The sequence below is a fragment of the Populus euphratica genome, unplaced genomic scaffold (genome assembly GCF_000495115.2).
Source record: "Populus euphratica unplaced genomic scaffold, PopEup_1.0 scaffold968.1, whole genome shotgun sequence".
In the NCBI taxonomy this organism is placed as follows: domain Eukaryota; kingdom Viridiplantae; phylum Streptophyta; class Magnoliopsida; order Malpighiales; family Salicaceae; genus Populus; species Populus euphratica.
This window is the reverse complement of record NW_011500816.1, coordinates 26,500-51,956: the sequence shown is the minus strand read 5'-3', so window position 1 is coordinate 51,956 and position 25,457 is coordinate 26,500. Positions and strand designations below refer to the sequence as shown.

Sequence of the window (25,457 nt, the reverse complement as noted above, 5' to 3'; positions counted from 1 at the left end):
GGAATAAATCATGTTAGTGAATCAATTAATTAAAAGTTTTGAGAAAATTTCCTCATATAGAATTGATTAAAAAAAGATAAATATTGAGAATAAAATGGATAAATCAATTTTTTTATATGGTATATCAGTAATGTATAAGAAAATAATTTTGTTTAGAAAAAGGTAAGGATGTCATTTGGGTTTATGTTTTTCTAGTAAATAATCGGTTAAAAATAGATAAATATTAAGATTAAAAATAGATAGAAGAGATCTTTTTATTTGGTACATTATTAACGTACGAGTAGATAATTTTATTAGGAATGAGATTTGGGTTCATATTTATTTGGTAAATTATTAATTTTAATGAAAAAATTAAAGATTTTAAAAAAACTCGTACATTTCTTTTTTTTTTTTAAAGAAAGCTTTTGAGTTAGGAATAGATTGGATTGTGTTGTTTCCTTTTCAAAACAAGTTTTTTTTTTTTCAAATGTTATTTTCAAAAAACACTCCATAATTAGCCTCAATCAGGTGAATTTACGAGTTATAATTATTTTTATTAAAATGATATTATTTTTTTATTAATTATTGATGTAATTAGATTTAGAATGGGTCAAATGTGTTTAGCTGCGTCAATATCTTATTTAATTTTGATAGAATTGATTAAAAAAAAGGATAAACACTGAGAATAAAATGGATAAATCAATTTTTTTTATCTGGTATATCATTAATGTATAAGAAAATAATTTTTTTAGAAAAAGGTGAGAATCGATGTCATTTGGGTTTATGTTTTTCTAGTAAATAATCGGTTAAAAATAGATAAATATTAAGATTAAAAAGAGATATTTGTTTTTGGTACATTATTAACGTACGAGGAGATAATCTTATTTAGGAAGGGTAGGAATGAAATTTGGATCAATATTTATATAGTAAATTATTAATTTTAATGAAAAAAATTAAAGATATAAGAAAAACTCGTTTATTTATTATTTTTTTTTAAAAAAGCTTTTGAGCTGGGAATAGATTGGATTATGTTGTTTTTAATAGCAAAACTCATCAAAATATGTTTTTTTTTAAAAAAAAGGAATAATGTTTCCTTTTCAACACTATTTTTTCTTTTGTAGATGCTATTTTCAAAAAACACTCCATAATTAACCTGATTCAAGTGAATTTACATGCATTACAATTATATAGTCATTTATATGCATTAAAATCATAGTTTTTAAACCCGGCTTGGTGGCTGGCCCGGTTCAAAGCCCGGGTTCCGGGTTTTGACCGGGTCACTGGGTTTTGACCGGGTCGGCCGGGTTAATTTGACCGGGGCGGCCGGGTTAATTTCTATTTTTAAAAAAATTCAAAACGACGTCGTTTTAATAAAAAATAAATAAAAGTCAACGGGTTACCACCGGGTTTTTGACCGGGTCGTCCGGGTTTCTGGGTCAACCCGCTGGGTCGGCCGGGTCATGGCTTACCTTATTTTTTCATCAACCCGGCCCGGTTCCAGCCCCGGGACGGCCGGGTCCCGAGTCAACCCGCCGGACCAGATCGGGTTTTAAAACTATGATTAAAATTATATATATCTATGTGAGAGATCATCAATGTCACAACTATAATATTAGTGAAAATTTTATATTTTACAGTCTAATACGAGGTTTAGATTCTAGTCATATAGGGAGAAATCTCTGGAGGTATGTCAAATTAATTTTCTCAAATTAATCCTAATTAATATTAAATTTAGCATGGGCGTATAAATTTTATTACATGCATCCCATGGTGATTAATGAAAGATACGTGAATGGGAAACATTTATTTGCTTTCAAATAAATACCCATTTTATAGTAATTAAAAAAAACCAATTAAGACCAAAGCTATTATTATGACCTTATGAATATTCATAGTGTAGAATATTAGTTGAGGGATTAACTTAAATCAATTAAAATAATATTATTTTAATTTAAAAAATAAAAAATTAAACTAAGTCTCGGTAACATTTAAAGTTTTTAAATTTTAACAAATTAATTTTTTTATTTATTTTTATAACTCAATTCAAGTTAGATTTTAGATCGATTTGATTTTGAGTTTAATTAAAATCAAAAAATATATTATTAACATTTTAACATGATTACTAATTCTTTCATTTTCACCTTGTAAAATGAATTCAATAAACTAGGAGACATGAATATTATCTTCCCATGTTTGTGCATACGATGCTTTCTTTTGTGCTTTTGCTTTAAGAACAAAAAATTGGGAATGGAAAATTCAAAGAATTTGAATATTGAAGATAATCAGTGCCGAAAGGGATATAAATCAGCACGAATCCATGCATATCAAAGAACAGCCTGGCGTCGCACTTCTGTTCCTTTATCTTTTTAATTAATTATCATATCCTTTTCTATTCAATTAGCCTTGAGCTTCAAGAAGGCAACAAGAGTCCCTTTTTATTCAATTTAGGAATTGACTTCAGCTAAAAAAAATAAAAAAAGTGAAATTAATTTTTTAATCGGATTTTTCCGGATTAATAATGTGGTTGGAGTTTATTTTTAACTAAAAATGTGTGAAATTAATGTTTTTACTAATAAAGATTGTAAAAAGACTATTTTTTTAAATGAATGAGTTAATTAAACATTAATAGCCTTTTGACATTTCTAAGATGAATTGGAAGTAATTTAAGACGTTTATGCTTTTAGAAGTCCAAAATATCTATGCAAATCAAGTAGGTTTGCTTTATTTCTTTTTAATTTTTGGATTGGAATATTTTGTATATAAATAAATTTATTTTCTACAGTATATTTTAGCGGTGTTTAGTGCTGTGATTCAACTGTATTTTTTTAAAAAATTTGAATTGTATTAATTTAATATATTTTTTAAGAAAATATTTTAAAAACGCTCTAAGTAATTATTATATCATTTCCGACTTAAAATGTGAACTCAGAAAACTCATTATCGAAAAATTAATCTAAATTTTCAATTTAAATTAAAAAAAAACATTAATTTAATTAAACGGAATAGATACGTTACTCAATTGATCCGACAATGCTTGGAGTCGAAAAGTAGGCCCCGAAATCTTGAAAAGAAGAAGAAACAAGGGCAATTGTGTAATTTTAACAAGAACAAGAGGTTTTACGAAATGAGAGAGACGCGTGGAAAATGGGACGTTAACTTTGATGAAGTACCAGCACTTTTTCATCGATGTTAGCGTTCAAGATAGTGACACGTGGTAGAATATGGAGTCAGAGGGCATTAACGAAGAACTTATTAGCGTCACTCATCTTTGACCCGAACAGAGTCACCATGGAAGTTCGTGCCAACACGTGGAATTACTGCTCACTGCTTGCCCATAACCCTCATTGACAAGATTCATTATTGTTTGCAGGTGAGGTTCTGGTACAGTGATGGAAGGAGTTTGTTTTTTTTTTCTGTACCTAAGTTTGAATTTTATTATGTACGCCTGTCATTCCCGCGGTGCCTTACATGCTTACTGGATTTGCAAGATGTTCAGTGGACCGTGGGGATTAGTCGTGGTGCGCGTAAGCTAGTCTGGACACCCCACATAAATAAAATAAGATTCATTATTGTTTTCACTTTCTATCCTATGGTTCACAAGTGGCCCACAATACGCCACATTCGGATCATAATGTAATAAAAGTATAGCATGCCTACGTGATAATAATATTTTTAAAAAAGAGGAAAAATTTGAGATTCATATCGTTTCAATAATTTTTATTAATTTAATAATATAATTAAAAAAAGTTAATGATAAGAAGGAAAAATCCAAAAAAAAAAGCTAATAACTATTTAAAATAAATAAATGCTTATACATAAAATGAAAAAAACCCTCTCAATATTTTTAAAAGATATCAATAATTTTATTTAATAATAATAATAATAAAATTGAACATGAATGAGATAAAAAAATAAAAAAAAATTCAAAGCTGAATCATCATCAAAATAAATATTTAAGGATAAAAAATAAATTAATTTTTTAAAAAAATATAAAAAAACTTGAGTTAATCTAGATTAATATTTAAAGATCAAAACAAATCAATTAATTTTTAAAAAATATAAAAAAACTTGAGTTAATCCAAGTTAACTTGATTAACTCGTAACTTGAAATATGAAATCAAGATAACTTCACAAAAAAGTCACAAAACTCAAAAATCAATAATCTAATGTCAAATGATAAAATTGCAAAAAAAATATTAATAAAAAATTATAAAAAAACAAAATTAAATCATATTAATTTTTAAAACTCATGGCCCGAGTCATGAAACTAAGATCAGCCAAGAAAATGCAAACATGAGCAAAATTCTTAGTCATCCAAATTTTTTTTTTTGAAAATCTAAATAAATATGACCCAATTTGATATAAAAAATATTGATGGATTAAATTGAAAAAAAAAGAAAAAAAAATATAGCAATAAAAAAAATCAAATTAGATGCAAAAATTAAATGAAATAAAATATTCAATGAAAAAATTAAAAAATAAATAAATAAACAAAAAGGACAAAAAAAATTACAATAACAAATGAGGAAAAAATTAAATACAAAAAATAAATAAAATAAAATAAAATATTAAAAGATAAAATTAAAAATAAAATAAATACTAAAAATATATAAAAAAATTAAAATAGATGAAACACAAGCTCACATGACATAATTGTTTTTTTAAAAGGATTAGCGTGAAATTTAACATGAAAAGAGGGGCGGAAAAAAAAGAAAAAGGACAAGTCAACCAAAACTCAATTCCTGCTCACCTTATAAAATATAGACACTATAAGAAATCTATATCCACAATCCACGTTAGGATTTGAACCCTCTTTCTCCCTTTCTGACCGATCCCAAAATACATAATTATTAAAAAAATAAATATGACATAATAAGACATGATGGCCATGTTTTTGTTTAGTTTATGTAATATTTCACATAAACTAGAACAGTAAATCACATGTTTAATAGCGACTTGGTATTGCAAGAAACGCATTCTTTTTTTCTTTTTTTTTTTGCATTATCTATGCAAAGGTACATTCATAAACTATACAGGTCTGCAGGGCAGAGTGTAAAGCATGCATGAAATCACCAAATTCGAGAAATAAAAGATTATTATTAATTAACATTGGCTTGACTTCAAGGCACCATGTGCCAATCTTCAAAGGAACGACCTAGTTAGCTAGTTGTCTTGGGCACCCATCCTTGCACATTTTATATCTTCTTTAATGCTTGTCTTCTTCCCTAAGATGGTTAAGGGGATATATATATTTCCAGCATGCCGGAAATTAAATATATTTATTTTTGTATTTTGAAAATATTGTAAAAAAATTGATATTTTTAAATTACTTTAATGTACTAATATTAAAAAAAATTCTTTAAAAACCAATCACTACATATGTTTGGAATTTCTGTTAAAGAATCTCATACAAATAATTTTTTCGAGGAAAATATTTTTTTCTTATGCATAGCTATAGCATTGACAAACCAGACCAGCTCGATAATCAATACCATAACCAAGATTTTCGCTGATGATTTGTCTCGTTCTCCATTAAGAAAATTGAAGGGTTGGGTGAGGAGAAGGAAATTCTAACCAGGCCATACAAAGCCAGATCATTCACGGCCAGGACGCGAACAATCCCATCTTCGAGCATACAAAGTCAGCACCACACACAGCCACTCAAAATATACGCAACAAATTCATATTCTCCATGCTTCTTTTTATTTGTTTATATATTATTTTCTCCTAGCACATTTATTAAAGCATTGAAAGGTCCCTGCTCCAACAAGAGGCTAGTTAGTACAAGATCCAGAAGAAATCTATTTTTATGTGAAGTTTTCTCGTGATTTCATAAGATTCGGTAACAAGTGTTGACATGCACCTTACCAATAATAATGCTTTGATGATTCAATTCATTATGATCTGGGGCATGCTATAAATGCTCATAGAGGAAGGCAAGCATGCCTCTAGAGGAAGTAAGCTATAGTATATTACGAACTGCCTTCAGGGTTAAGTTTTCTACTAAAGAGGCTCTATTTCTTTGTAGTTTAATTCTCCTTCTTCTTTAAGCTGAGTTTTTCCTTCTTTCTTGATTTAATGAAGGAATCTTACTTTCGGTTCCAAGCATTGCTTTGGTGCATGGTCCTCCTTGCATTCAGTAAGATAAGATAGCCAAGGTTTAAACCTAGCCACCCATTGAGGATTATAAGCGACTGATCTTGTGGCATAATTGAGGTCACCTACACTTGCGAGGCTGACTCACTCATCACTAAGCTTATGAGAAAAGTAATATTTTCTTCCCTTTCGGTTCTAAACAACGATGAGCAAATTAATCGAATTATTTATAAAATTGATGATCTACATGCTGTAATGAATCTTATTACCACATGAACCAGCTCCGAAGGGGCATAAACAGGTTGTCAGTGCTGTTTTAAAAGACAAGGCACCTAATACTACAAGGAAAAGAGAGAATTATACCCCATTGCGTTATTGGTTACTGAAAAAACCTAAGGCCGCCTTGATAAAGCCAGCCCAGTGCTTAATTGTTTAAGGAAATCTGCCAAAAAAGGGCATGGAGACCCAACTCGGGAAGCAGCCATGGTTGATCTTTTTCAACCTCGATGGATTTATTTCCCTAATACCTGGCTTTGTGAACATCAACGAAGCACACAATGCAAAGATGGGACTTCTTAGTTTCCTGCCTAATGCCTACGCTTTTACAGCTGAAATCGTGGACCACCTTTGAATCCTCTTCGTCTAAGTCTTCTTCTTCTTCTTTGGGATATGAGAGCAAACCATGATCCATGATCCACAAAATGATGTGATTTCATTTTGTCAAGGTCCAAAACATGAGCTAATAAAGTGAATTAAATTCTATTCAACAGAATTCAATCCATTCATAAAACAAACTCAATTCCACATGTTAATAAACTATGCCTGTCCACGAGGAAGTTGATTTGAGCAACAATAAAGAAAAGGAAAAAAGGCAGGTAAAATAGATGATAGATTTGATGACTGAACTCTGATAGCTGTTAAGGTTTAAATTGAGCAATGGAGCACCTTACACCAACCGATTGAATTCCAATCACTTTCAAAACTAATCAAATGAACTCATAACGAGACGCCGGGGGGGGGGGGGGTAGACGATCAATAAAAAAGATCAATAAAAAATCTCATAACAATTAATAGATTATCACTGTGCAAACACATTCACATCTTCCTAATTCATGCTGGAATAATAGACAATGGTTGCTAAGCAGTGAACATGCAGAAATGTCTCTTTACAACAGCTGAAGACTTCAAATTTAACCATTTGTTCAGTTAACATCAGGATTTGAGTACCTGTATCAATAAAGATGACCATGTACTCAAACAAAGGTGAGCAATAGGGCATGCATGATTCAACATCATGCAAACAGTTATCAAAGAATCTGATCGTTGCAACATCACAACCAAAAACTGGGCACTCAACAATGTTATATGAAGTACCAACCCTAAAGTCAAGGAATATGTAGCAATTTTGATATACAAAAACACAAAGCCTATGTGGTAGCCAAATGCAGCCCATCATGAGCTTGTATTTGACGTTGGAAGAAATCGTATTCTGCATTTAAAAAAAAAAATACCTGCAAACAAAAAATAAAAAAGGTTAGCCCCTTTATAATGGATGCATATGAGGGGCAAGAACCAGAAACTCATTTCCATTCCAAACAAAGAAGTTAGTGATATCTTGCACCAAAATTATAAGACCAACAAAAAGACTTTTGCACAAGCTCAAAGAAGAAATTATTAATCCTTTACTGTAATGGTTTTCCTCGCAAGACCTTATAGCAGTCACAGAACTGACTGGCAAACAAGGGTCCAGCAACAAGGACCACTGATTATCATGAGGTTAATCGGTACATAACCCACATCCACTTTTCACAAGTCTCCTGTCTCCAAAGTACATAAGTAAACCAAACCAAACAAGCATGTTCTGTCTATGATCTTCCACAGCCATGGCTAGGACTCCAAAATGATGGAAGTTTGCAAGTCAGCGAGTCCCATGTTTGGGTAAAAAATATCACATTCCACTCGTGTCTACCCATACATGATATCCAAACGAATTATCTCATCACAAACTTAAACACTCATTCTTGCCATCAAAAAATCCACACATGGAAAATGAAACATCTATTTTTACATTTGGGAACATCAAATTCGCCGAACACCACTGATTCTGCATCCATTGATAAGCACCATCAGACTTACATTTGGAGGTACATTTGAAAAATCCCCCCATGGCTGACAATCCAATTGAAAACCAACCTAAGAACCTGGTAGTCATGTATTCCTCTAGAAAATATATACAAACTCCAACATACCCACAGTGGATTTCCTGATAAAAAGTGGCTACAGGAAACCAAACTCAACTTACCCACCAATTTGGCTTGCATTCAGTTCTAAATTAAAACAACGAAAGTTCATCGCTGTTTTAAATAAGAGTACGCTATTTTACCATTATTTGCAAACATCATAGCAATCTGGCATCTCTTTAGTAGGAAAACAATTGGTGGTCGCTAATATCAACCTCCAATAACAACTTTTTTTTAAAAAAAAATCCACAGCAAATAGAAAAGGAAAAGCATAAGAATTCATTTCCAAAAGAACCAATTTAAAAAAGCACATACCTTTAGAAAACAACTAACATATATTCAAATACATGTCATAAACAAGAATCCACACCACATTTCTGCAAATAGAAAGTTTAAACCGTTAAACATACAATGAATGTATTTTCAGTTATTCATCACCATAAAACAAGCACAAAAATGGGTTTTCCATTGTGATTTCAGACTGACCAAAAAAAACCCAGCTTCTCCACACAAATCAGAATTTAACATCGCACATCGGCCCAGGCCAGCAAACACATGTTCACTTTCACACATAGCAACACATCATTTCCACATTGCTAGTCCAAATCCCAGTAGACAACAAACAAGGAACAAGACAATAACGATACCGGAATCCATTTTTATAATCCAAGGCATAAAGTAAAGAAATTAGCCCTAAGCAGGTAACCATCACCTAAAAAAGAGAGTCTTATGAATTCTAAAACCAAGAAATTAACAAAACCAGTAACCCTGAGTAAACTAACCTCCAATCTCATAATTAGCAACAAGTTACTAACCTTGTTTTTAAAACCTCCTCAGTGTCTCTTATTTCTCTGGGGCTGTTTCTCAGTGGCTAATCTGTAAATCCAATAAGCCTAACAACAAAAAATCACACCCCATTAAAAATAACCAGAGATCAAGCCACCATAGAAAGAAATTTAAGTGACAGAGAGAGAGTTAGTTAGTTACCAAAGCAAGAACATGGGCTACAGCGAGGAGAACAACCATAAAGGGTACTAAATCGAGAAACCATGGACGTGGCATTGTGTCTTTCGCCATTTATTGAAGGAGAGCGAGCGTTTGAAGAGGAAAAAAGAAGATCTTAATGGCAGCAGCAGCTGGGTTTTGAAAGGGTTGATCGAGGAAGCTTAGAGAAGAGAGAACAGTGAGGATGAGGACGGGGTTTCTATTTTGTTGATGGAGTGATTGGGTTGGGCCCCGTTGGTTTTGTAAATGGCCCAGCTGTTGTTAAAACGGGTTTTATTAGGGCCTTGGAAAAGAGAGGGGGCCCAATAGCCCAGTTGGATTTTATTCCCTTCGTTTTCAATTCACGATATCTAAATTTATCATTTGCTTTTGTTTCAATCAGACTGTTTAAACCCAATTCCGGTGGATCCGAGACCAGTTTCCAGTCATAAATCAGGTGATTTAATTTACACCCATTTAATTTTTTTGTTTTTAAATCATATTATTTTGAAAAACAAATCAACAAATTTAACTTAGCCTTTCACGGATTAACTAGGTTACGAATCACACCAAGTCAATTTTTATTTTTATTAAAAAATCACTAACTAACTTATTAAGTCAAGTTAAATTTAAAATATCATATTTAATTTGATTGAATGAAATCATAAAATTTTATACTTTACAAACTTATAAGATATTCCACACAAAGTGGATTTTTTATTTTTTAAAATCAATTTAAAAGGAAAGAAATTAAGGTTAAAAATAAACTAGATCTTCTTCCATTAATTATAAAAAAAAATAAAGTTTTATTTTTAAATTCACATATAAAAAACTTTAAATGTTTTATAAATTATAAGATAGAAATTTATGCATTTATTAAAAAATAAAATTATAACACTCAAAATTAATTAAAAAATAGTTTAAAAAAGAGAGGAGGTAGTGTTATATGATGGGTTGAACGAACTCAATAAAATTAAATAAAAAATTATTTTAATCGAATGAAATAACACCAAATATTTGACAAATAAGGTGAATTTGACATCATAATACAAATTAACAATAGAACTTTATTTATAAAAATAAATTTCAAATTATTAAAAAAATTAGATAGATGACTCATGCTTTGTTATAGACCAAGTTAATTTAGTAACTCTGAGTCATATACCTTACCGAATACAATAAGATTTAATTTAATTATATGATAAAAAAAATGATAGTTAGTGTATTAATTTCAATTTAGATTGACACTTGTACCTATAATTCAAGTCATGAGATTGGAATTATCACATATAAAAAAAATACATATAAAATTCAATTTTCAACAATTTAAAGTTAAAGGATTAAATTTAAAAAATAAAATTAATTTTGAAAAAGGAATCCAAATCAAAAAATAAAAAGCAATTAAAAGAATTAGAAATAATTTTGATACAAAAATAAAATAATATAAAAGCCCATAGTCTATCAAAGTTAGCATGAAAAACCTATAAGATAGGTCATAAAGTAAGACTATCCTCAGAGAAAGTAAAATAAAAAATAATAAAAAAGTTGATTTTTTAACAAACTCGTTATTGAAAGATAAAATTGAAAGAAAATCAGTGTGAAAAAAGATTAAAAAAACAATGGCAACCCTGATTAATATTCATACACATAACCTGAATTATGAGATTGAGATCACTGCATAAAAAAAATTATGAACTCAGTTCTTAAATAATCCAATATCAAAAGATGAAAATAAAATAAAAAAATCAATCTAAAAACTGAATCTAAAGAAAAGAAAATGCAATTAAAAGGATGAAGATAAAATTTGATATAAAAATAAAATAATGTAAAAACCCTAAGCCAACCAAGGTAGCATAGAAAATCCTCAACCCAAGTTGTGAGGCCAAGTTATCGTTATAAAAAACAAATCGAAAAAGAAAAAGAAGCTCAATATTTAATAAATCCAATGTTGAAACATGAAATTGAAAAAAAAATTAGTTTAAAAAAAGAAAGAAAAATTATCAATATCAATCTGGGTTAACATTTCATACTTGTTACTCAAGTCATAAGATCGAGATTACTACACATAAAAAACAATAAAACCCAATTTTTAACAAATTCAATATTGAAGGACCAAACTAAAAATAAAATAAGATTAATTTCAAAAAAGGATTCAAAGCAAAAAATAATATTAAAAGAATAAGGACTAAATTTAACATAAAAATAAAATGAATTGAGATAATGAGAAATGAAATTGAAAAGAAATCAATTAAGAAAATAACAATATAAAAACAAGGACCATATTTGATATAAAAACCAAATAAAACAAGTATAAATCAAATAAAACAAGTATAAATGGATGAAATTAAAAAAAAAACAATAAAAAGAATTCAAAACAAATAAATAACAATTAAAAGAATAAAAATTATAATTAAGATAAAAACAAAATGAAAGGACAACATTTTAATTTACCAGACTTAAGAAAAAAAATGAAAGGATAATATTTTATTTTAGCTGGATTACTGTGATTTTCTATGATTAGAGACAGAAAAAAAAAAGAAAATAATTTTTTTATTATTATTAATGAATTATTATTCAAAATACCACACGTGTACCCTTAACTTGACCCATATGACATGATAGTTGGACCTTTTACCTGTCATAGGAGGTTGTATGCATTGCTTATAACGTATATAACTCTTACTTGTTAGCAAACATCAATTGATTTTTTAAAATATAATATGTATATTTGTTAAAATATCAAAAATTTGTCTGTTAACATGATTATAACAAAAAAAAACCTTAATGAAAAAATAAAAATAACCCTTAAAGCTAAGTTAATAATTTTATGAATTTAAGAGTAATTAAAGTTATTTTATTATGCTTTTAACAACAAAAGGACTACAAATCCTGTGAAGGAAAGCTTTATATTTTTTTAACGGTAAATAAGTTATTTATTTTGAAAAAAAGGTGTGAGGATCAATTTGTTTTTAATAAATTTAATAATAACTAATGAATTATTAAAAAAATATATATGATTAGTTAGGTGGTAAAGTGGATAGAGGATATACGGTTTGGATTCAACTTTTTTTACTCATTAATATTAATTGTCTTATAGAAGCTCAATATTTAATAAATCCAATGTTGAAACATGAAATTGAAAAAAAAATTAGTTTAAAAAAAGAAAGAAAAATTATCAATATCAATCTGGGTTAACATTTCATACTTGTTACTCAAGTCATAAGATCGAGATTACTACACATAAAAAACAATAAAACCCAATTTTTAACAAATTCAATATTGAAGGACCAAACTAAAAATAAAATAAGATTAATTTCAAAAAAGGATTCAAAGCAAAAAATAATATTAAAAGAATAAGGACTAAATTTAACATAAAAATAAAATGAATTGAGATAATGAGAAATGAAATTGAAAACAAATCAATTAAGAAAATAACAATATAAAAACAAGGACCATATTTGATATAAAAACCAAATAAAACAAGTATAAATCAAATAAAACAAGTATAAATGGATGAAATTAAAAAAAAAACAATAAAAAGAATTCAAAACAAATAAATAACAATTAAAAGAATAAAAATTATAATTAAGAAGCTCAATATTTAATAAATCCAATGTTAAAACATAAAATTGAAAAAAAAAATTAGTGAAAAAAAAGAAAGAAAAATTACCAATATCAATCTGGATTAACATTTCATACTTGTTACTCAGGTCATAAAATCGAGATTACTACACATAAAAAACTACAAAACCCAATTTTTAACAAATTCAATGTTGAAGGACCAAACTAAAAATAAAATAAGATTAATTTCAAAAAAGAATTCAAAGCAAAAAATAATATTAAAATAATAAGGACTAAATTTAACATAAAAATAAAATGAATTGAGATAATGAGAAATGAAATTGAAAAGAAATCAATTAAGAAAATAACAATATAAAAACAAGGACCATATTTGATATAAAAACCAAATAAAACAAGTATAAATCAAATAAAACAAGTATAAATGGATGAAATTAAAAAAAAACAATAAAAAGGATTCAAAACAAATAAATTATAATTAAAAGAATAAAAATTATAATTGAGATAAAAACAAAATGAAAGGACAACATTTTAATTTACCAGACTTAAGAAAAAAAATGAAAGGATAATATTTTATTTTAGCTGGATTACTGTGATTTTCTATGATTAGAGACAGAAAAAAAAAAGAAAATAATTTTTTTATTATTATTAATGAATTATTATTCAAAATACCACACGTGTACCCTTAACTTGACCCATATGACATGATAGTTGGACCTTTTACCTGTCATAGGAGGTTGTATGCATTGCTTATAACGTATATAACTCTTACTTGTTAGCAAACATCAATTGATTTTTTAAAATATAATATGTATATTTGTTAAAATATCAAAAATTTGTGTGTTAATATGATTATAACAAAAAAAAAACCTTGATGAAAAAATAAAAATAACCCTTAAAGCTAAGTTAATAATTTTATGAATTTAAGAGTAATTAAAGTTATTTTATTATGCTTTTAACAACAAAAGGACTACAAATCCTGTGAAGGAAAGCTTTATATTTTTTTAACGGTAAATAAGTTATTTATTTTGAAAAAAAGGTGTGAGGATCAATTTGTTTTTAATAAATTTAATAATAACTAATGAATTATTAAAAAAATATATATGATTAGTTAGGTGGTAAAGTGGATAGAGGATATACGGTTTCGATTCAACTTTTTTTTACTCATCAATATTAATTGTCATATAATATAAGGTGTAAGTTTTATTTTATAAGCACTATTCAAGGTGTAGAGAATTAGTTGGATGTTTATAAGTTGATTGAAATATTTTATATATCAAGGAAAAAATTATATTACCCTTAAAATAAGTTAATGAATTTGTTTGAAAAAAGTGTTAGAGAATAATATAAATTATTTATCAAAATCTTATTTAATAGTTTAAGTAGTTAGGTTGAGATGATTCTTTAATATTGTATCACAGTTTTAAAAACTAAGTAATCATAAATTTAAATCTTATCATTTTTATTTATTTAATAAAAAATTAAGCATATAATAGTACGAACTTATACAAATTTCAAGTTAGAAATTGTATTAAAAAATAATATAAATCATATCTTGAAATTTTATTTAAAAATTTAAGTTACTGGATTAAAATGTGAGAGATCATATTAAAAAATAATATAAATTTAAAATATAACAGATTTTGTTTAAAATTAATATCAAAATTTAAATAATAATTTAAATTATTAAATTAAAATAATTATTTAAAAAAATTAAACGAATATTTCACTGCAATTCTTTATTAAAGTGCGAGTTTGTGCCATGGAAACCTATGTCTTTGAGTGTTTTTTTTTTTTTTTAAAAAAAAGAAATTGAAATTATAATGTAATTGAAATGGTAATTGTTCCAACGCATATATATCCAGTTATCCACAACTTCATTATGGTGTAACTGTTCCCTACAGTTGCCAAATAGCCCAAACGTGTCAGCTATTGAATGCCCAAGCAGACTCCCTCCCTCCCTCCCAAAAGCCCCCTGCCCGCTTGTCTACGTGTAAGCATTTTGGCAAACACCTACTGCGCAAACTCTCCTTCTGATGCCTTCACTCTCTTCTACTCAATCTTGATGAGATCCCATCTCACCCAATGAGGAATGCCTTTGTCTATCTCAAGCGTCACCGCCAACTCTCTCTTCTCTCCAATGACAGCGCCTCCACAATCATCCGAAATTTCACTTCTCAGCGCAATCAATTTCCGCATCAAAAATCGTAATTGAATTTGAAGAGAATTTTTAGCATTTTTTAAAGAATTTTAGAGTTTTTCCATCATTTCTCTTGTTTTGTTATTTATTTGTTTTGCAGGTTTTCTACGGCGTATACGAGTGTACACGGCGGAAGGCCATCGGCGGAGTATGCGAAACTGAGGAAAGAATCACTGGAAAGTGAATTTAAACAAGCTCTTAGTTATAGCTCTAAAAAAGATTCAATAATTTATAGATTCGGTCCCTTTTTAGCTTTATATAGAGCAACTATCATTTCTTTTCATGTTTTGAAACTTACCGCCTGGCAGTTGTTCGTACATGACATCAAAAAACGTGCTGTTAAGGTATAGCAATTCTGTTGTTTCTGTCTTTCTTTTATGCTCGACATGTAATAAATTACGTCACTTGTTTGTTTGATTAGTTTAATTATTTTTTTCCAATTTTGATTACGTGAAAAGAGGAAATTTATTGCAATTGGGTTATGATTTTTGTGCAGTTTCGTGAAACTTTGATCCACTTGGGACCTTTTTACGTCAAGGAAAGTGCAATTCTTGTGAATTTGTTTGTAATTCTTTTTCCTTCCGCATCTTATGTTGGCATGTGAAGTTATCATGCTAAATGCTACTGGAAATGTCATCAGTTTGTTTTCCATTCTAGGTGGTGATGGAAAATTTAATAAGTTGTTGCTTGATTGGAAAAGCTGGCAAGTTACTTGAATTTCTAGGAGCCAGCAGTGGTTCTTTCATATGTGGATGTGAAACTTTGGAACATCATCTGCGTAGTGCATTGAATGGAATGAGGCGTAAATCATAATAATAATTGCAGCACAATAGTTTCTCCAGTTTTGGATCGATAGCTTTTAGGATTGAAGAATTAAACAGCATAAAATTCTGTAATGGGATAGAATTGCTCTCTTATTCAATCCATTTGAATTTACAGCTTGGACAGGCTCTTAGCACTAGACCAGATATATTGCCAACTGTGTATTGTCAAGAGCTTGCTAAACTACAGGTATGGCTTCCTTCTTCCACAAGTGATTCCATTTGTGGGTTGTATGATCTGATTTCACGACTTAGACTTTACAATTGGAGATTTTGTAATTTTTTACTTATTTTCTTGGTCTTATAGTTCAAGTCCTTACCTTATTGCTAGGATCAAATTCCACCATTTTCAACTCATGTTGCAATTAAATCAATTGAATCCCAGCTGGGTCGCCCTATTACACAAATATTTGCTGACATTAGTCCAAAGCCTATTGCTGCAGCATCTTTGGGACAGGTGTATAAAGGTTAGATGATCTCTTCTGCTTAGTGGGAAGATTACACACCCTTATTTTAATTGTATAAAATATCAACTTACCTTTATAATTAAGAGGGGAATCTTGGTGTTTGGGAGAGGATCCTTTTGTTTTGACTTTTAAGAAAGTAAACTAAATCCTTCCACTTGTTTCAAGTATTGCAGCTCATCTGCATTCTGGTGAACTCGTAGCGGTTAAAGTGCAGAGACCTGGTATGCATCTTTTATTAACTCTTGATGCCCTGTTATTCCGCATGGTTGGCGGCCAATTAAAGCGTTTTGCAAAGGCACGCAAGGATCTATTAGTAGCAGTGAATGAGATGGTGAGATATGCAAGAAAGTTAATAGAAGTATCATGTGCATACCATACTCTTGAATTCCAAAAACCTTTTTGGAGTAGATTAAATACATCTTGCTGGACCGGACTTTTTGACCATGAAAAAATATATCAATTTCTATTTGCCAGTTTAAAGGGTTTCTTATTTTATTAGCTATTATGAAAGCACTCGCTGTACTTGGCACTATGTTAGCTTGCCTAACTGGTTAGGTCAGTCACTTGAAATGGTTTAAGGTGACCCAGCTTCATTCTGGCTCCCACCAAGCACACTAGGATTAGAGGGAGAGGGATGAGAGGGTGGGCTATCCCTACCGTGTAGTTTGAAGCCCAATAGGCCTCCCAATGAACCCCAAAACATGCTGTCATTCTTGAATTCAATGAAAGATCAGGCTGGGCAGCTTGGTGCATGGAATTTAGAACACGTCTAGGAAAAAGCTTTGACAATTCTTTTGATATGCCAACAAGGAATTTAAGTTTCAGTACTAAGGTCTGTTCCGTGTGTCTTTGAATAGATTTAGCTAATGGCCTACGTGAGGCCAGGTGTTGGGAGATGTACTATTGATACAAGATTTCCTTTGTCCCCACCTTCATAGTTCCATAATATTTAGATAATTGTAGGGTAAAGTACATCTCAGATCTAGATTACCAAGTTTTGCTGTTCTTAGTTTTATGACAATAGCAAATCACAACAAGTGGAGCTTACTTTTCACTGAACAGACAAAAAGGAAATTTAAGGAGTGGCCTCACACACACACACACAAACAGGAACACATATGGACATGAATTGCTTAGAATTTTATTCATGCTATATATTCCTCAGTTTTTGTTTATGTGCATAGCATCTTCACATTCTTTTTAATGAGGTTGTACATGCTTATGGACATCCTCAGGTCTATCTTGAATGAACAGGTCAGGCACATGTTTGATGAAATTGATTACATCCTGGAGGGGAAAAATGCTGAACGCTTTGCTTCTCTATATGGTGATGACCTATGCGTGTTCTTTCACCCTTATTACTCATGTGTAGATGATGATTAAGTTGCAAAGGCCATTAGCATGTCCTATATGACTTTCAGTGTCCTGTTTGAATTCCAAAGTTTTTAACCCTTGTATAACGACGCATTTCGATCAATCCACTGTTGAGGTATCTTCTTCATTACAAGGTGTAAATTAACTATTGAACAACAAACCCATAAAGCATTCCTATATTTATATTTTGCAAGTTAAATTTGAATCATGAAAAGCCAATGGTCAAATGTAGCTTGTGTGGAAGTTGCCTTTATAACTCTTGTGCTGCCTATATGTAGCTTGTGTGGAAGTTGCCTTTATAATTCTTGTGAAGTTCATTTATGAAAACTCATTAGTCACTCATTGTGTATGAGGTTAATTTCCATTTTTTCCCCGTCAGTGAGTATTGCTGTGTGTTGGCTGTTATTATATGTATCCGATGATTTTCATCTGGTAACTTTCTCAAGCATGCAAATTCAGATTAATGAACTCTGCTTGTTTTCATCAGGTAATGATCCAAAAAGTCATCAAAATGCTACAATTGGTAATACTGTGAAAAATGAGAAAGAAAATTGCATTAAAGTTCCTAAAATATATTGGGAATTCACTCGCAAGGCTGTTCTTACAATGGAATGGATAGATGGAATCAAACTAACTGATCAAGCTGCCCTGGAGAGGGCATGTTTGAACAGAAGGAAACTGATTGACCTGGTATGTTGATATAGGGCAGTCCTAATTATTTACCTCGACAGATCATAATGATCATCATTTGTTCCTTGTTTGTGTTAACTAAAATCTCAAGCCTTTCATATCATGGATTAGTAGATGAACTATTAATGTTTTTATTGGTTTTAAAGGGATTATACTGCTCTTTGAGGCAGTTGCTTGAGGAGGGTTTTTTCCACGCTGATCCTCATCCAGGGAACCTTGTTGCTACTGACAGCGGCTCTCTGGCATATTTTGACTTTGGAATGATGGGGGATATTCCTCGCCATTACCGTGTGGGACTTATTCAAGTGGTAATGACTTCTATTAGTAATTTTCTTGTATACCAACTCTAGCCTTTTGTTATGCTTGTAGACCTTTTACTAATCAAACTTTTTTAAGTATTCTTGTAGATAGTATATTAGTTGTTAAATATTTCCAGTCTGGACAAATTCTGATGAATTCAAATGTCAGTTCAATTCCTTATCACAGCCATATTTTAACATGATTTGTCAATTTAAGTGATTGGCCTATCATGCTTTCATTTTTGTCACCTAAATTACTACAAGCTGCTTCATGTAATGTTAAAACTTCCGTGGCTTAAGAGTGCATATGCTTTTGATGAATGCTTCTGTGCAAGTTTACTTGTCTTTGATATATGCTGCTGCTGCTGAATGCTTCCATGCAATTTGCTTTAAAATTGAGATTTTGCATTTGTTGATGCATTTGCATTTCTTTCAGCTTGTGCACTTTGTTAATCGTGACTCTCTGGGTTTGGCAAATGACTTTCTTTCTTTGGGATTTATTCCTGAAGGGATTGACATACAATCAATTTCAGATGCACTGCAAGCATCCTTTGGTGATGGGACAAGACAGTCTCAAGATTTTGAGGTTTGCACCTGCAGTCCATGTTCCCTTGCATACATCCACACACACACACAAAAAAGAAAGGGAAGAATTTATGTAAATTTGTATGATGTTGAAGCACTGAATAGTGAGCCTCATGGCTTAATGGATTTTTAGGAATCTGCTATGCCTCTAATCTCTCTTTCTCTTCTTCTGCAAAGCTCATGTTGACCTTTTCCCTTGGTTTCAGGCCATAATGAACCAACTATATGATGTTATGTATGAATTCAACTTCTCACTTCCCCCAGACTATGCACTGGTGATAAGAGCACTTGGATCACTTGAAGGCACAGCAAAACTTCTGGACTCTAATTTCAAAGTTGTTGAAAAAGCATATCCCTTTGTAATAGGGAGGCTTTTGGCAGACTCAAATCCTGATATGAGAAGAATTTTGAGAGAACTTCTCATCTGCAATGATGGATCTATAAGATGGAATCGGTTAGAGCGCCTGGTTGGTTACTTCAGAACTCACAATTCGACAGACTTCTAATGCCATAATGCTTGCATTGTTTATCTTATAGTGAAAGACATTCATGCCAGTATAATTTTTCCTTTTCTTTTATTTTAATAATGTTTTCGAAGGTTGATTATAATATGTAATTTAATATGGTTGATCAAATTGATGTACCTCTGTTCTGAGTAATCTCCTGAAGTCGTTTCTGTCTTGTTCCAGGGGGAAGCAATATCTGTACAAGCTTCAGACTCAACTGAAGAGTCCCCTGATTCTGAAGAAAATTCTTCAGATCCGCTGGGATGGAAATCATTTGACATGCGTGCTGTTGTTAATGCCACAGAAGATCTTTTGCTATTCATTTTATCTGAAAAGGGTGGCAGGGTGCGTGTTTTTCTTCTCCGTGATGTGATTAAAGCAGCAGATGTTTTTCTACAGGATGAAGTTGCTGGCGTGTTAAATGAGAAACCTGAAGCAAGAGAGGCATCAGACTCTGAGGTTTGTTAAAAACCACTTTGTTGCTCTGATCTTACAATCTGGCTATTGATAGCTTAGAGAATTCATTGTTCTGTAGACCCTAGAATAAATTCCTGAATGCAGGTTGTAACAGACGAATACAGGTTGCAGCTCTGTTACAAATAAACCACACGTAACTACAGAAAGTTCAATTTAGAGCTCTATTGATTGGTTATTAATACAAACACAGTCATGAAACCGAAGAAAGAATATTGCATAGGAAGATTTTGTGCTGTCATGTTTGGAGAGGTTGTTGTTAGGTTTTGTTATTTGCTTTCTAACCTCAACTTTGCAGGTAAATGCCACACACACGAGAGTTGCCAAGGGTTTTCACTATCTACGTCAAGCAGTAAAGCTGGCCCCAGAGTTGTGGACCGCAATGCTTATACGCATGGCATTGAAGCCTGAGGTTCATAGATTTTCCTTTGACATCATTTCAGCATTAATTATGCACTTCAGCCATAAACTTCCTGAAACTTTTTGGATTTGTATCTCTAGACATCTCCACAAGTTGGTGAGAAACCACACGTCTGATGAACTATAATATCTGATACAACCAATCTAGCAGCTCCTTTATGATCATCATGCCTCTTACGTTTCTCAAAGTGACAAGACATACAAGTTCTTGGCATGCAATGTAAGAACGAACCCACTCCCAAAGTAGTTTTTGATGGTGAACAGACATTGAGATATCTGATATTCCATGCTTGGTGCTGTCGGTGAGGAGGTCAAGAGAGAGGTGTTGAGTGTTGACAAAGGAAATGGAGTTTCCACATGGCAAAATTATTCAAATATTTTCTTGTCTGTCTTTCAGTCAATATGGGGTGGGAAGAGAGTAGTTTTAATCAGAAACGAAACTTCAGAGAACCTTTAGGCCCTTATTTATTACCTCTGACATGTCTCCCTCTTAAGATCCATTTTACTTGTTGCTAGGGAACTTTAATAACCCTAATAATAACCCTATTTGGTTAGAATAAGCTACTCCTGTAGCCATTTGGCAAGGTTCAACATATTTCTCAATTTTATTTTATTTTCAATTTTGTTTAGACAGGTGGAAATTATATGGTTGATGCTTAATTATTACGGGATCACATTTTGTGTATGTATTATTGAAAGATCTCAAATTATTAATCGAGTCAAGAGATAAATAAATAAATAGATAAATGGAAGGAGCAATGGACGTCAACATGGTTGTCTATGTAATTGGAATCAGGCAAGATTGACATTTCATCATGCAAGTTTGTCAAGACCTTCTTCTATTGTTTTTCCTGTTTTCCAAATCATGCCATGGGGTACATCACTGGAAGATTTGTTGCATTTATAATGCTCAAATCTATCAGAATTGATCTGGAAAAAGAGTTTAGATCGACTAGTACTTGGATCGACTCGTGGGTCATTGGTTAAATATGTTTTTTAAAATAATATTCTATTTTTATTGCATTGATTTGAACAAGTTTAGATTATATTTTGTTAAATCAATCATGTTTGATCAAGTTAATATTTTGTTCAGATCAATTAGAAATTCAGTCGAGCCAAGTTTTGAATTCTAGGTTTCTTCAATCAATTCTATTTTTTTTTTGAAAAAAAACTTTTTTAAAAAAAATTAATCAAGTAATTCAATACTATTTCTTACTCTTCTCATGATGCAGCAACTCAAAATTGAGTTTCTTAGCTTCTAATACACTTTTAAGTGACATCTTTGCTTATCATCCTAACTTTAAGTTACTAAGCCAAATATGCTCAAAATTAGTTTCTCATGCTACCCAACCATTCTCAGTCAGGACCCCAATTAAAATTCTCATTTGAATTCTGCATTCTTTTAGGTGTAGTTCTACATTATTTTCAAGAGTTGCCTAACTGCGTTTCATACACGCATTTTTAATTACTTGCCATAAGTCAAAGCAAAGGTTTTTAGAACTCAATTTAGTAATTGTTATTGAAAAAAGGTAAGAAACTTAATGGAGAAATCTAACTGAGGAACTCGAATAGGTAAGATTATAGTTAAGAAGATTACTCTTTTGGAGACTATCGCAAGAAGCAATGAATTCGAATATTTCCCATAAAGCTTACAACTCCCTTCAAACATGAAATTTTTCAAAATAACATAATTTCATCTGTTAGGGTAAATGAAATGAAAAGTTGTGTAAGTTACGACTCTATTCAAAATAAAATTGTGCTTTTTTTCAAGAAAAATATATTGGGTATGATTATATCACTGAATATAATACATGAAAAGTTGTGTAAGTTACGACTCTATTTAAAATAAAATTATATTTTTTTCAAGAAAAATATATTGGATCTGATTATAGCACTTAATATAAATGATTGTAAATTATTATAGTGAAATTACTTATTTTTCATTCAATGAAAAAAATTAATGTTTTTGTGTTGGAGGTAATTTAGTCTTTTTAATGACTTATTGATCATTAAAAGATTATTAGTGGATGCATATGTCTATGTCAAAAATACTTAAATAGTAAAATGATACATTTACTTTTAAAATAAAAAAATAAAATTGTTGATGAATGATTTTTCAGTTTTCTCGTATCTTACAATACACTAAAAAAAATTAGATACAAAAAAATAAAATAAAGCATACATAGGGGCATTTTAGTTCTTTTACACATTTTTTTTTGGAATCCTAGATTTGTGGAAGGCATTTTGGTTATTTTATGTTGGATAATTAATTTTTTATTAAAAATATTGTTGGTGTGTAAAAATAAAGCATACATAGGGGCATTTTAGTCCTTTTATACATTTTTTTTTTTGAATCCTAGATTTGTGGAAGGTATTTTGGTTATTTTATATTGGATAATTAATTTTCTATTAAAAATATTGTTGGTGTGTGCTCATCACATGTCAATATGCGAGAGGTGTTCATGTTTTTTGGATAGTACATGTAATGTTTTTCGATGATTAAACTTGTTCTTCAACTATGTCGTTTGAAGCTTCATCATGTTCTATTACTCTTAATGCGTTCATTTTTTATTTCATCATTTTATATTATTTTTTTTAAAGATTGGCTTTGTGATTATTTTTAACTTCTTTTCTATTAGTTTATCATAATCTCATGATCTAAACTATAGGTTTTATAGGTTTTTATTGAATAAATATTTTTCAAAAAATTATTTTGTGTGTATTGTATTTAATTTTTGAAGATATTATTTAAATTTATCTATAATTTTCTTTTAGTTTTATATATATGAACTTTATTTTTAAGAATAAATTTTTTTTATTTTTGGATAATATTTCTAACATGTTCTGTCTTATATAATACTATTTTTTTATTCAATTAATTTTATATGTGTGTTTATTTATATTATTGTTTGATTCAATAAAAAATTAATTTTAATAAATAAATTCAGTAAATACCAGGTAAATGTTCCATGCGAAGTTAAATATCTTAATTTACATTTATCTTTCAATTTTTTCAGTTTTATTTTTAATTATGGTTATTTTTTTTCATATATATATATATATCAATTTATTTAATTAAATATTTATATAAGCTTTTTTATTTATATTTAAAAAAATTGTGTAAAAAGACATCAAAATAGTCAACATATCCAAAACATTGTGTAAAAAGACACCAAAATAGTCAACATGTCCAAATTTTTTTTGAAAACAAATAATATACAATTTGCAGTGCAGTAGGGCAAAATAGCTAGTTTAAACTAATCTAGCTCCATCTAAACCATGTTCAAAAAATCTGGTCTCACTTAGGAGAATTGTCTTTGCTTTAATCCCATACATTTTCTAAGAATCCCATTGCCTTGGGTGATTATATAATTGAAAATTACGATACTTCTCGAACAAATTAAATTTTATAAAAAAAAACACATAATATCTTTCAAAAACTTATTAAAAAATTTGAATTTAATATGTCAAAATTTTATTATTATCAAGTTTTAAATTAAATTAAATAGAAATTGATTTAATGCGTGTTTGGCGGTTGTGGCTACATTTACATAAAAACATCATTGTCATATGTTTGGTAACAATATAAATAAACATTCTGTTTGTGGGACTCATGAACATCTATAGTTCATTTGCAAGACAATCATAAGCAACCTGAAGTTGCTTTTTGTGCTGAGTTGCAAACTGTGTTTATAAACACAACAAACAGAGACACCGAAGAAGAATAACATAAACAAAGCATAATGAAGAGTAACCTCCTTAGCTCACCACCATCGGCTTCCGCCATTTCCACCATCAACCACTACTCTTTCTCTTTCCCTTCTCCATTGTCTTTTGTATTCTCTAGTGTCTAAAGAAGAAGGACAAAAACAAAGCACAATAAAGCATAATAAAGGAAAGCTCACCATCGACCTTCGTCGTTTCCATCACCAGCCATTGCTATTTCTCTCTCTCTTCCCTTTCTCCTTCCCCTTTTCCTTCTTATTCATCTTCTACATGCTCCACCATTCACGTTGCATGTGAATGGTGGAGAGCATCTCTACTGTCGGACCAAATTTGGCCCAAATCTAAATACTCAAACATCATTTCAGCATTAATTATGCACTTCAGCCATAAACTTCCTGAAACTTTTTGGATTTGTATCTCTAGACATCTCCACAAGTTGGTGAGAAACCACACGTCTGATGAACTATAATATCTGATACAACCAATCTAGCAGCTCCTTTATGATCATCATGCCTCTTACGTTTCTCAAAGTGACAAGACATACAAGTTCTTGGCATGCAATGTAAGAACGAACCCACTCCCAAAGTAGTTTTTGATGGTGAACAGACATTGAGATATCTGATATTCCATGCTTGGTGCTGTCGGTGAGGAGGTCAAGAGAGAGGTGTTGAGTGTTGACAAAGGAAATGGAGTTTCCACATGGCAAAATTATTCAAATATTTTCTTGTCTGTCTTTCAGTCAATATGGGGTGGGAAGAGAGTAGTTTTAATCAGAAACGAAACTTCAGAGAACCTTTAGGCCCTTATTTATTACCTCTGACATGTCTCCCTCTTAAGATCCATTTTACTTGTTGCTAGGGAACTTTAATAACCCTAATAATAACCCTATTTGGTTAGAATAAGCTACTCCTGTAGCCATTTGGCAAGGTTCAACATATTTCTCAATTTTATTTTATTTTCAATTTTGTTTAGATGGGTGGAAATTATATGGTTGATGCATAATTATTACGGGATCAC

The 25,457-nt window shown here is 30.4% G+C and overlaps 1 protein-coding gene and 1 long non-coding RNA gene across 5 annotated transcripts; one reads left to right on the top strand and one right to left on the bottom strand.

Moving 5' to 3' along the window:
* Positions 1–7,125: 7,125 nt before the first annotated feature.
* On the bottom strand, positions 7,126–9,517 carry LOC105116463 (uncharacterized). Of its 2 annotated transcripts, none has more exons than XR_840536.1 (3): positions 9,303–9,515; positions 9,131–9,208; positions 7,126–7,586 (listed from the first exon to the last, which is right to left on the bottom strand). It is a non-coding gene; the product is annotated as an uncharacterized LOC105116463 (long non-coding RNA). The 2 variants fall into 2 exon arrangements; XR_840537.1 differs by lacking the exon at positions 7,126–7,586 and adding an exon at positions 8,624–8,692 and having other exon boundaries at positions 9,303–9,517.
* A 5,258-nt stretch (positions 9,518–14,775) lies between these two features.
* LOC105116462 (Protein kinase superfamily protein) lies at positions 14,776–25,080 on the top strand. Of its 3 annotated transcripts, XM_011013843.1 has the most exons (14): positions 14,776–15,085; positions 15,179–15,422; positions 15,575–15,616; positions 16,018–16,089; positions 16,231–16,366; positions 16,540–16,697; positions 17,621–17,693; positions 18,228–18,430; positions 18,577–18,738; positions 19,166–19,315; positions 19,521–19,781; positions 20,004–20,279; positions 20,593–20,727; positions 24,796–25,080. In XM_011013843.1, exons 1-14 carry the CDS (start codon positions 14,964–14,966, stop codon positions 24,907–24,909), a joined length of 2,148 nt encoding a protein of 715 aa, XP_011012145.1. In that variant the 5' UTR covers positions 14,776–14,963; the 3' UTR covers positions 24,910–25,080. The 3 variants fall into 3 exon arrangements, with proteins under 3 accessions (XP_011012145.1, XP_011012144.1, XP_011012146.1); XM_011013842.1 differs by lacking the exon at positions 24,796–25,080 and having other exon boundaries at positions 20,593–21,091; XM_011013844.1 differs by lacking the exons at positions 15,575–15,616; positions 24,796–25,080 and having other exon boundaries at positions 20,593–21,091.
* Positions 25,081–25,457: the final 377 nt, after the last annotated feature.